Below are 12,236 nucleotides of genomic sequence, written 5' to 3'. Positions count from 1 at the left end.
CCTTTCCCTGACGGCCAGGTCACCGGCAGTTTCGTAAGGTCCCTGTCGCTTTGTTAATAGCGCTGACACTCGGGCCCGCGGGCACCCAGTTTCAGAGGAAGAAGCCGATTGGGGGCGCCATCTCCTTCCCTTGAAATCCTTCTCCCCCACAATGCTCAGAGGTCGCCGAACACATCCACGCGTACGTACCCTCTTTCCCGGAATTTCGACCGACCCCTGTATTCTATTTGGTCGCACCGGGGGGAAACCAGGCGCCAGATACATACATTTTCTCTCCCTTGTGTCTTCTTCCTCTCGGAATAATGACCATTCATGTTCATTTCCTCCCCTAGAAGCCCGATTCTACCTCGCCGAGCCATGTCCCGCCCCTGCTCGCTCTTGGATCTGAAGGTCTATCCGCAAATGAAGGATGAACAGGATATGATAGATGATAGGCTTTTGCTCGATTGATACTGGGCTCGGGGTTTGTCTCACCCCCCATAGCAAAGCAATATGGGTTTGATTACATTCGTGAATGAGTTTACTACTTTCTTACAGGTCACCGCTGACGGGGGTCGGCGACCATACAGCTGTAGTATTAATGACGACAATGTGATTTGTTGTTTTTAAAGTTCGTACGGAAGGGAGAGAGAGGCAAGTATGGAATTGTGTGGGCGGCTACCTATCCAAGTAAGGTATGGAGAGCATCTGTATCATCTCCCATGGTCGGTCATAAGGGTATTTCTTCCGACACGAAAGAAAAGCCTATCTGGTGAGCGTATTGAGCAAAACGCCATGAAGCCATACACTGCTGAAGGCTACCTCCTCTGAAACCTTGTAGGGCGTGCCAATAACCCTCCATGTAGAGTGTCAAACATCCTCCCGTTTATAAGAACCATCCACTGATGGCTTTTTCTTTTCTTTTTTGATATTACCGTCTAAATGACGTACCGAGTTACACTGACCCCAGAGTCTCTCGAGTCACTATTGGCGCGTACTACTGTACTTCCACCGCAACCGCCGGCAGACAGACATTTTCCTCCTTTCAGCCCTTGTTAGCCAGCTACCGTTCGGCGAAAAAGTCAGACGCCACCAACAGAGACACAGACAGGCTTGGGTCGGCAGTTCGTTTATGTCGGGGCTCATATTTGCTGTTACATATGTATACATATTTTACAATGCGGCCTTTTGTCTCCTTAACTTAGGCGCGGAACCTGTCATACCACTATCGTTAATTACCCCTTGGAACCGCCGCAACCCACACCCTGGAGCTGCGCAAAGTACCAGCCCTCGGGGATATTGGGCTCGCCCAGCTGCTTCTTCATCCAGCGCGTCCAGTTGCCCTGGTACAGCCCCCCACCCCGCGCTGACACAGCTTGGGCGGCTGCTACACTCTTCGAGGCACACGGTCATGCTGACGGTGACCTCCTTGTGGCCCAGTTCCGGGGCGCTGGGACCGCTGTTGTAGTCGCGGCCGCACTGGACGTTGAAGGGCTTCCACGGCGATGATGACGGCCCCGGCGGCGAAGTGTAGGCTTTTCGTTCGTCCTTCGGGAAGTCAATGGGCCCCGGCGTTAGGACGCCGGCGAAGATTGGGTGGGCGTGGCTGCTGAGGCTGACGTTTCTGATGATGATGTTGCGCTGCATTTGGAGAACTCGGTGTTAGCAAAATGGACTTGAAACATACAAACTGATTCGCCGAACTCATGAGCAGTGTGGTGCAGTGTCACAAGTTCGGGCTGGCATGCTTGCTGGGAGTGTGCTGGTGATTCATTTCAAGTGGTTTGGTGCCTTTTCATGAGTTGTCGACGCAGTACAGAAAAGACAAGAGAGCAACTTTCTCTCTCTCACCTTGGCTGTGATGGCTTTCTGCTGTTATTGAGCGCCAGCCCGACCCCAGCCCCGTCGCGATGCCGCTGACCAGCAGCAACAGCGCGACCGCCATAATGATGATGAAGTGCGCCTTCTCGACGCCGCACACCTTGCGCTTCCGCGCCCCGGGCCGCGGCGGCAGCGTGCGGTAGCTCAGCAGGCTCGGCTGGGCCCCTTGGCCGCCGCCGACTGTGCTCATGGGCGAGACCACCGACGGCGGCGGCGGCGGGCCCGGGTTGGGGTGGTTGTTGGCGACCCAGTGGTGGGCGCGCGCGATGCCCTCGGCTGCGTAGCCCGTCGGCGGCTGATGCCATGACTGTTGCTGGTGCTGCTGGTGCTGCTGGTGCTGCTGGTGCTGCTGGTTTTGTTGCTGGCGCTGGTAAATGGGCGGCGGATGTGCTTGGGGTGGCTGTTGTAGCCGCCGGGCGACGCTTTCCCATTTACCGTACGATGTTGGCGAGCTCTCTGTCTGTGGTGGTTGTTGTTGCGGACTAATACCATCACCACCATATTGCAGATAAGGGTACTGGGTTTGTTGGAACGCCATGATGAAAATCAACTGAGCGGGAGTTGCAAAAGGTTGTTACATGCTCTTGCAACTCTGGCCAGAGGAAATTTAGACCTCATCATCTCTTCATTCAGACACGGACAGCCAGGAGTTGTAGTAAGCAAGCTGTCACTACAGAATTAGGCGCTTATACGGGAAACGCTACACGGCACCCAATTTGGTGTCTCACTCATCCGCTATGAGCCTTCTCACAGGCAGTGCTGCTTCCAACCTAGGAAAAGTTCTCCAAAATGGCATGCTGACTACCTTCGGGCCCGGACGGGTAACCCGCTCACTGGTGAACTCCCCTCGTATAAATGGAGAGATGCCAGAGGACTATTGTAGTGTCTTGGCTCAAGCCAATTGGTTGGGGCCTGCGAAGCGCGAATATCTTAGCCGGGTTTTATCTTGAAAGGCGGTGCTTGAGCGGTGCCCACCTCACCTCAGCTACTTGTAAGTGGACTTACTCAGCCGCATACCTGCTGCTGGCCATTCCCAAGAAGCGGTGACTTCGTTGGAGTGGTTGAGAGAATCGGTCTTTCCGATTACAAGGAGGAGATCGTTGACGATGGACAGCTCCCTAATCGCTCTATTGCCGCCTCGGCAGGTGGAGATGGCCACTGTTTGAAGATTGCGATACATTCATGGATTTAGCTACAGTACTTGAGTATACTACGGTTAGCAGGTGAGTAAACCACGATATAGTAAGAGGATAGCGTTATATTAGGCCTGCGGGTTCTCGGCGCAGTCATGGTGCTGTGGGCAATTGACACACTGCGATTTTTGAGCTGCTTCTCTTCTTCCTTCTGCCTTCTAATGTATGGTTCTTGATGCACTTGAGAGTCATGTGGATGGGATCGGGAGGATTCTACCCCCAATGAAGAAGAAAAAAAGAGCATTGAACTAATCTTGAGTGCGGGCAGGGCAGTGTTCTGCGGTGTGGTTGCCTTGCACAGAAACAAAACTTCCGTTGGGCAACTGCTTTGCGACGAGCAACTTGTACTCCGTACCATGGCAACACGAAGCCTTGTGCACGCGGCATTTTGAGCTCTTTGAGCCTGGGCTTACCAGGTTTCTGACATCAAACCTCGTCAATTACCTGCCTATGTACTATTATGATGAGATACGAAGCTTAATAAGTCTGAAATACCTCGTCAACCTTGAAGGTTATCTATGCCAGGTACCGGCCGCAATTGGCATGTGCAGGCAATGCACGGCGGACCCTTGCACTAACACGAAACTTAGGCGTTCACGGCTCCAGTGACACGCTAAAAAGCGTACCCCCGCGACGGCAACTCGCGATTCCCCAATTTCTGGGCGATTCTGAGCTATCGCAAGAACTCTGAGCTTATCGGCGTCGAGTCTCCGAATTAACGAATAACTCAACTAAGAAGTCAGATAGATGGCGGTTTGACGCGTCACCAATCCTTCCTCCTCCTCTTCCTCTCCTCTTGAAGCGCGTCTATACACCGCAAAGAGACAACCGGCGAGAGCCGCCAAGCCATTATGCCGCCACGGGTGCTTGACAGTTCTTCGCCCCTGTCTTCGCCAGACTCGTTCAAGACTGCGACGGATTCCCCCAATCACCTGGCCGATATCACCATCACCGATATCAGTAGCCCCGACGATGCCGAGACCGACACCCAGTACCGCCTCGCCCGACAGCTGCCGCCCGAACTGAAGCAGCACTGCCAAATCTACCTGGAAGAGAACATACACGCGATAGCCCTGAACCTGCTGAACGACCTGCTCCCCTTGGGCCGCAATGTCGACAACAACAGCAAACGCGCGACGATACCAGATGCGACGAGGAAGGATGCCTCGTTCTGCCCGCCGCCCAACCACCTAGCGCTTCTGAGCACCCTAATCGTCCACCCAGACTTCACCAACAGGCCCAAGGAAGAGACCTGGCCGGAGACGGCCAACAACTCCCTGGCCTACCTGCGCTGCCTGCTCAGCACCGTCGGCCCCATCAACGCGCGCTTCAAGGAGGCCTTCCGCTTCGGCACCGGCCCCTCGCGCTACTCGCGGGGCGGGACCCCCAGCTCCGACAGCGGGAACGAGACGCTCGAAGACACCTGGGGCGACGCGCCCATGGAGGGCAAATACTTCAAGGACAGCGTCTGGCGGCGCGGGCAGGACTTCTTCGGCGTGGTCGGCTGGGCCTTCAACTGCAGTCAGCTGTACCCCAACCGCTGGTATTATTGGCGCCAGTGGCTGGAGTTTATGTTTGATGTCCTCGAGGCCGATCTCCTGGAGCGGCATCGGCTGGACGTCGAAGCGATCCGCGCGGGTGCGCGCAGTGACGAAGATAAGTTCATCCTGCTGCGTGACTCGATTCTGGCCGGCTTTATCGGACAGCAGAAGGGGCGGTTGGGCGGCCTGAAATGGATCATGAAGGCCCTTTTCGCCGACGGGAGCAAAGGCTCCAGCTCCGTCTTTCAGGAGATGTGGCCTAACGAACATCGGGGCATCTCTAAAAAGGCCATCAATAAACGCAAGAGAACACAAATGAATCTGGAGAAGGGTGAATATGGGGCCTGGCTGGATGATGATTCCATTTATTCGTCTCAAGCCTCCGAGCCGCCTACACCGCAAAAGCTTCTGTCGAGCTCCGGGAAATCTAAGCTGCAGACCTTGGAACCGGCATTTGTGGAATCGATTCAGCTCCGACAGCGGTTATTCGCGATGTTGTCCTACCTTTGCAACTTCCTCCCCGACCCACCGGTGTCGCTTCCTGATCTCTACGAGAGTTATGTTGAGCACCTCAAAGTATTGCCCCTGACCGTCTTCAACGCTTTTATCACGCAGACGACCTCGGCGCTGCGCCTCGACAGCCAGATCTCGATTCTGCAGGACATCCTCCTTCTGCTCATGCCCTCCAACGCCGTCTCGCCCGCGCGCGTCGACGCGGACCGGTACGATGCTAACGGCACCAGCCCGGTCATCATCGAGCGCTGCTTCCTGCCCTACGCGTCCAACACCATCGAGGCCGAGGACAACGCCAAGGTCAGCATGCTGCTGGAGGAGCTCGTGCAGCTGGTCTGGGTCGACGGGACCGAACAGTTTAGCCCCGCGCTGGTCGACGTCGCGAAGCGGGGCGTGGACACGCGCGAGGTCAAGGTCCGCAAGAAGACGTCGTCGGGCCGGGGCCGCGGTCGGGGCGGTGGGCCGTTCGTGGAGGACTACGAGGCCGAGGCTAAGGCGGTGTTGCGGGCCAGCGGGCAGAGGCTGCTTTGCCTCGCGCGCATGGTCGTCGCTTCGCTCGACGAGAGCGATGAAGAGACTAGTACTGGAGAAGACGAGATTGAGGCCAAGGGGGAGATCACCTTCATGTCTGCGCGGAGTGCCTAGAAGGAACGAAGCGAGTCAAAAGAAGAAAAAGAAGACGACGAAGAAGAGAGATATGAAACCCTTATTCGAGAAAGAGCGAAGTCAACCGTGCGCGAGGCTGTCTCTTTTCTCCTATGATGGCGCATGCGGGACCGAAAACGAAGTCATACAGGGTAGGTTCCAATCCGAACACGCGGCTCATCGTCGTTGTTAGATCATCTGGCTAACGCTTATGTGTGCACTTATCAGACACCATCGTTGTAAAGATTAGAACAGATTCTTAGGAGGGACTGGGAGACGGCGAAAAGGTTCTGGAGCATCGGGGTCGCGGTCACGACGAATCTTCGAACAGAAGAGGAGGAGGACCGAGCCGCCAGTGTAATGTTTTGTAAGGCATACTATATTGATGATACCCCCCCATGGAAGCTGGCGTTTGGGTGGGCTTTTGCTCCTGTTCTTCCTTTTTTTCGGCGTTGGAGGAGGATTTACTACCACTGTACTGGCCGAGACGCAATGTCAATAGGGAGAAATGAGTTCTCCCAATGATCATCCAGCTGTTTTAGTTGCTTTCTGTATAGTATTTGAGCGGTGGGGCGGGTCACAAGCTCTTGTATTACAGTCGGTTGGTTTCATAAAAGCTAGATATATACAGTAAGGGAATAGAGCAACAAGCTATGCGCTTCGACATCAGCTGCCTCAATCCTTAGAACATTGCCCTTGGAGAGAAGTCACCAGTGGGCTCCCTTTTTTGGTCTCCTTCAATATATGTATGTAATCTTACAACAAACGGATTCTCACCGTTTTCGTGAGCTCGAGGGAGTCCAGGGGGCCGGCTGCCACGTCTCGCTCGGCCCGGTTGCCGCCGCCTTCCAAGGATTCTCCACCTCTTTCTTCTTCTCTTCACCCCCCACATCAGCGGCCGTCGTGGTCTTCGAGGGCTCTGCTGTTCCCGCCTCCACGGCAGCGGGCGGCGCATCGCGTTGTTGTCGGGGCTGGTCCAGGTAGCTCGGCTTGGCGGCCCAGCGCGCGTCAGCCTCGGCCGCGAGCACCTTCATGCGCTCCCTGCGCACGACGTCCAACTGCTGCTCGGCGAGGGAGGGCGGCTCTGCGCGCTGGTACCGCAGCCACTGGTGCCACTGCGGCGAGACCTGGACGACCGAGTAGTGCGTCGAGCGCGGGTACTTCACGATGCGGCGCCAGCGCGTGTCGTCGCCGAGGACTGGTAGGCGGGGGAGGCGTCGGGACTGTCGGTGGGGGGAGGGGGGAGGGGGGCGGTGCCGGTGAGGCGGAAGACCCAGTAGGTGTTGCCTTGGAGGTCGGAGCCTGTTGTTTCGGGGAGTTGTTGTTGTGGTTAGTGAGAGGTGCTCTCATGACATCATTTCCCGTGCCCTTGGGGCATGGCGTGGTATGGCATGCATGCATTGATGGGGGGTGGGTTTGGGGGTCTGTGTCTGTGATTGTAGCACAGGGCGAAGACGGGGTATGCAATATAGCTAAGAAGAATAAAAATAGTAAGAGGAAGAGAAAGGAAGAATAACATACCGACGAGGAAGCGTTTGCGCCAGGGCAGGCGCAGGCTCTTCCAGCGGAACCAGGCTCGCATCACGAGGCCGACATTGGAGGACGACATGATGGATGGTGGTGGTAGACAAGGCTATTATTTCGCAGGGCTGTGATTGTTTTGACTTCAGACACACGAGGCTTGCTATACGGAGACCGTGCTAGCCAGCTGTCAATTGCTGCATTAAAAACAAGAGAGAAGCATTATAATAAGCCTGGGGGGTGGTTCTTCCTGTCAAATCGAGTATCTCGTTGACCCTCGGCTTTTCATCATGGTGATCCGTTGAAATCCGATAGATGGCGATGGATAACTAGCCTTGCCTTGATTGATAACAATTTGCGCTGTGCTGGGGGGCGAGGGCGCCACAAAAGTCGCCGGTTGGGTTGCATTGAGAATGCAGGGAATGGGTGTGTCAGGCAGAGGCCCAGTTTGCAGCGCTACTCCTACCAGCCACACAGGCTATTGGGTGCAGTAAAATACAGAGAACCAAACGGCGCCATAGCACGGGTGCCCAATTCCAAGGTAACGTCATCCCGGGAAGGGAAGGTGGGGTTGGTGTGATTTGCAGTGACTTGTACAGGGACAGCGAGCATGCCTGTGCGTGCCCCCTGTTGCGTGTGCCCTCATTTAATTGATTTCTCGTCTTTCAACGCGTCTTACTGCCTTGGTCCTTGGTTGGCAATAGGCTAGTTATATTCGATTGGGAAGGGGGAAAGGCCACTATTAGATTGCCTTGATTCTAAACACCGCGGCTGGGACGACCTGTATCGACCTATAGTCCGTTGGCTATACTTTTTGTTTTGTTTTTTGTTTTTTAAACTTGTCATTACCATATTGTTCTCGTCAAATATCAAAAACGGTTGATTGAATCCACACCTTCTGCTGTTTGTCACTCCCACATGTTCATCGTTGACGCCAGGGAGAGATCTGATCACTGTGTGTGTGTGTGTGTGTGTATGCATATGTGCAGTGTGTTTCAGCAGCCACCCGAATCCCAAATCGGTACCTAAAATCGGACGGCGGCCTATTCGGGCGTTGGGATAAGCATCAGCATCAGCCTCAACCAAAAGAGTGACCTCATCCCGTCATTCCTTTCAACGCTCTTGCCTACCCCCCTCTCTCCTCCCTCGATTTGCGCAACGTACACAGCACAACCACGTCGATTCAAGCGCATTGCGACCGAACCGAACCAAACTCTCGGACACACGCAGCGAGCCGTGTCATCTTTGTCACCACTAACACGACACACGAAACCACATTTACCTACCTACGACGACTGGACTGCTTTTTTATGCATGCGACCTCGTCGCCATATGAACCGCGCTGCAATTGATTAGACATCATCTGCTATTTTGTCGCCCACCATGGCGTCCGTTTCCTCCCCAGATAAGGACTTGCGCAAGATGCGCCTCGACAAATACACGCCCGCCGCCGCCAACCAAGCCCGGTCATGGATCGAAGGAGTCCTGGGCGAGCGCCTGCCGGGAAATGATATATTAGAAGGCCTGAAAGACGGCGTGGCGCTATGCAAGTGAGTCAATCGTCCCAAACGAGGTCGTCGGACTCGCTCGGGGTTGGGAGAATACTGACCGTCGCGGTACCTTTGCCTGCAGACTCATCAACCTCGCCGTTGGGCCGCCCGGCGTCAAGTTCAAGCAATCCGCCATGCCTTTCGTCCAGATGGAGAACATCTCCCACTTTCTACGGGTGTGCCAGACGCCGCCCCTGAACCTACACCAGCATGACGTATTCTTGACCGTCGATCTCTACGAACAAAAGGACCCTACCCAAGTACTGCAATGTCTTGGCGCCTTCTCCCGCGCCGCCCAGAAGGCCAAGCCCTCCGTCTTCCCCCACATCCATCGGCGCCAACAAGCCCGGCAAGGGGTCCGTCCTGTCGCCGCAGACCACGGGGCCGGCGACTACACCCAATAGAAACCGGGGCTTCTCCAACGCGTCCAACGGCTCCTCCGCCTACGGCCGACCCGCCCTGGTCTCGAGCAAGACGGGCGATTCCGGCTCCGGCCGCTGGAGTCCCACTAAGAGCCCTACCGGGAGCGAGCGCGTGGGTTCGCCAACCGTCAGCAGCTGGAGCAAGAGGGACCACGAAGGAGTTACCAGCCCCGCGTGGAACATTGCCCAATACGGCTACATGGGTGGTGCATCGCAGGGCAACCTCGGTGTCGCCTTCGGTGGGCGGCGGCAGATTACTAGTGCCGGGCCGTACGTGCCCAACCTGGCCGACAAGGAGCGCCGCCGCAAGGAACTGGAGGCGGAGAGCGAGCGGCAGCGCCAGCAAATGGAGGAAGAAGAGCGGATGCGCAAGGCCGAGATGGTGGCCGAAGAGGAACGCGCCCGCCTAGCCGAGGAACGCCGCTGGGAGGACGAGTCGAGAAAGCTGCGCGCCGAGGAGAAGCGCAAGGCCGAGGAAGAAAAGCGGCGGTGGGAGGAAGAAGAACGCCAATGGAAGCTGACCGAGGAAAAGCGCCGCCGAGACGAGGAAGAGGCCGAGGCCAAGCTGGACGAGGAACGCCGGGCCACCCGATCGCGGAGCAAGAGCAACACGACGCTGCAGGGCCAGTTCCTGAGCCAGTACCAGGCCGAGCGAGGCATGAACCAGCCCATGTCGGACGGCGACCGGATCCGGGACTTGGAACGTCAACTCGAACTGGCGCGTCAGCGAGAACAAGAGTACGAAGAGGAGCGGGAGCGTCGTACTGGTAAGAACTTAGATCCTAAAGACCCCAAGAGTCGGGCGCGTTCTAGAAGCCGGGCGCGACCAACAAGTCGGCCAGGGAGTCGCCCGACGAGTCGACCGCCGAGTCGGCCACCCAGCCGGCAGGAGTCCTTTGCGCGCGGCGAGCGCGAGGTTTTGAAGACGCAGTGGGATCGTCACCAAGAAGAGATGGCCGCCAACCCTACGCCGGCACCTGGTCCAGCGCTGCCTGCCCGTCCATTGCCCGTCCCAGCTTCTACGCCTCTGAAGAAGCAGCGCACGGGAGAGAAGCCACCTGTTCCCCTGAAACCCCAGCGGACCGGTGGTGAGGGTAGGCCCCTGCCTGTTCCGGGCCCAGCTAAGAAGCAACCGCCTATCGCCAGCCCCCCTCCTCCTCAGAAGCAGCAGGTCTCCAGCCCGGTCACGCCGTCATCTAACAGCTCGCGACCGTTGCCGCAGCCCAAGTCGAGATCGCCGTTCGCCAACCGGACGGACCGTTACCTGGCCCACAACCAAGCGCCCGTGAGCCCGCCGCCGCAGCAGACGTACGCGCGCGAGCTGGGCGCGACGGCCGAGCAGGACGCCGAGGACCGGCGGCGGCAGCAGGCGCAGCAGACGACCAAGGCGGGCGGGTGGGCCTCCAAGTCGCTGCTCGAGCGCGAGATGGAGATGGAGCGGCAGCGACAGCGTGAGTGGGAGGAGAGCCAGAAGGAGACGGCTAAGGTCGTACAGGCGGGCGGCGGCGGCGGCGGCGTCGATGGTATCGGGGGCGGTATTGGCGGGAAGTGGGATGTCAACCAATGGACTGGGTACACGGGCGGTGATAGCCAGAATAAGGGCGGGGCTGGGATCGGGGCGGGGCGAAGGCAGATTGTTGGGCCGCGGCCTTTGCCGGGGCGGCCTTGAGAGTGGTGAATGTGAAAGTGGCGATGATGAGCAAAGCGAGGAGTGTGTGTGTGTGTGTGTGCAGTGTGTGTCTGAAGAAGAAGACGGGTAGATAGATAGATGATTGGGCTTTTTCTCTGCTCTTGTCATCATCATCTTTTCCTACTTCCCTATCACTAAGTACTGTACTGAGAGCAAGCAAATACCCCTGGGTGGAAGTAGAAGGAGAGGAGATTAGAGTAGAGTAGAGAGTGGCGTGGACGGATGGACATATTCGTTTCTTGAGTGATGATGAGTGTTAAACACCCTTTTAATATGATATATCCAGATTGCGTGTCTTGTTCCTTTTCTGCAGTGATTTTAGATCATTGGTGTTCGTCATTAAGAAGTGACTGAATCCCCTTTGCGGCTGGTGTTGGTTTATTAAAGTACTTCATGACATACCATGTCAGACCATGTTGGGATGGTCCACCCAACTCTACCTGCTGCCTAACTACATGCATGAAGTTCATTTCATGTTCCGCGGAACGTATTGTGAATGTGGCGGGGAAGAGGAATGTCGTTGGGCGAGGATGTGGCCGGTCCAGGTGATGTTGATACATGATCTGTATATATCCAATGCCAAGTGGCGACCAATCCCGTAGAAACGAAGTAGGTAGACAAACAATGAAAAGATCGGCCTTCTTGCTAAGGAATCATGAACTCAACATTACGTGTTACCGTATATTGATTCGTTTTAAGACTCGTGTGAGGTAGCTAGACCGTCGAGTTCTAGATCGACAGAGGGAACAGCACCCCATGATGCCTGCCTACCCACAGTCGTGTTCCGTGGTTGTATACTTTCCATAGGCTGGAGAATCTGCCAGATAAGATCATTAGCCAGACCTCCCCGAGCATCATCGCGATGAAGATCGGGTGGCAGCACTTGCTTTATATACTTACTCGTCTTGTCTGCTTTGACAGGTGATCCTCGGTCAGGACTGGGCCGGTGAAGTCGAACCGTTGGGAAGAGAATCCTGATAGCAGTCGTATAGCCTATTGCAGGAACACACACAACTACGCATATACATGAAACTCGGCGATACTTACATTTATATATACACACACGGAGACTCTAGTGAAAGTATTTATACGAGCTATAATATATAAATCACTTAAGTAAAGCTGTAATAATTATTCGCTTTTAAAAGAAGTTTTTAATTTAAAATAGTAATTTAATTAAACTATACTTATTTATTTTATTATTATTTAATAGAATATACTATAATAAATCCTCGATTTCTTTTATATTTAATTCGTTAAAAATATCGATTATAAAATAAATTAAGAATATCGCTTTAGTT

At 55.3% G+C, this 12,236-nt stretch overlaps 4 protein-coding genes across 4 annotated transcripts; 2 read left to right on the top strand and 2 right to left on the bottom strand.

The window, feature by feature from the left end:
- Positions 1 to 1,214: 1,214 nt before the first annotated feature.
- PG994_010011 (uncharacterized protein) lies at positions 1,215 to 2,398 on the bottom strand (the record flags this gene model as incomplete). Its single annotated transcript, XM_066861420.1, has 4 exons — positions 1,215 to 1,322; positions 1,387 to 1,620; positions 1,671 to 1,741; positions 1,831 to 2,398. 4 exons carry the CDS (start codon positions 2,396 to 2,398, stop codon positions 1,215 to 1,217), a joined length of 981 nt encoding a protein of 326 aa, XP_066710530.1.
- A 1,506-nt stretch (positions 2,399 to 3,904) lies between these two features.
- On the top strand, positions 3,905 to 5,752 carry PG994_010010 (uncharacterized protein; the record flags this gene model as incomplete). The annotated part of the gene is made up of 1 exon (XM_066861419.1): positions 3,905 to 5,752. The coding sequence occupies one exon, from the start codon at positions 3,905 to 3,907 to the stop codon at positions 5,750 to 5,752; it is 1,848 nt and encodes a 615-aa protein (XP_066710529.1).
- A 773-nt stretch (positions 5,753 to 6,525) lies between these two features.
- Positions 6,526 to 7,361, bottom strand: PG994_010009 (uncharacterized protein; the record flags this gene model as incomplete). Its single annotated transcript, XM_066861418.1, has 3 exons — positions 6,526 to 6,975; positions 7,026 to 7,054; positions 7,274 to 7,361. 3 exons carry the CDS (start codon positions 7,359 to 7,361, stop codon positions 6,526 to 6,528), a joined length of 567 nt encoding a protein of 188 aa, XP_066710528.1.
- Positions 7,362 to 8,656: 1,295 nt separating this feature from the next.
- On the top strand, positions 8,657 to 10,914 carry PG994_010008 (uncharacterized protein; the record flags this gene model as incomplete). Its single annotated transcript, XM_066861417.1, has 3 exons — positions 8,657 to 8,823; positions 8,906 to 9,137; positions 9,169 to 10,914. 3 exons carry the CDS (start codon positions 8,657 to 8,659, stop codon positions 10,912 to 10,914), a joined length of 2,145 nt encoding a protein of 714 aa, XP_066710527.1.
- Positions 10,915 to 12,236: the final 1,322 nt, after the last annotated feature.

This window comes from Apiospora phragmitis (genome assembly GCF_038363925.1).
Source record: "Apiospora phragmitis strain CBS 135458 chromosome Unknown utg000010l:1.0-9815664.0:1.0-9183399.0, whole genome shotgun sequence".
NCBI lineage: Eukaryota > Fungi > Ascomycota > Sordariomycetes > Amphisphaeriales > Apiosporaceae > Apiospora > Apiospora phragmitis.
The sequence above is the reverse complement of the archived record's forward strand: the minus strand, read 5'-3'. Positions and strand labels throughout refer to the sequence as shown.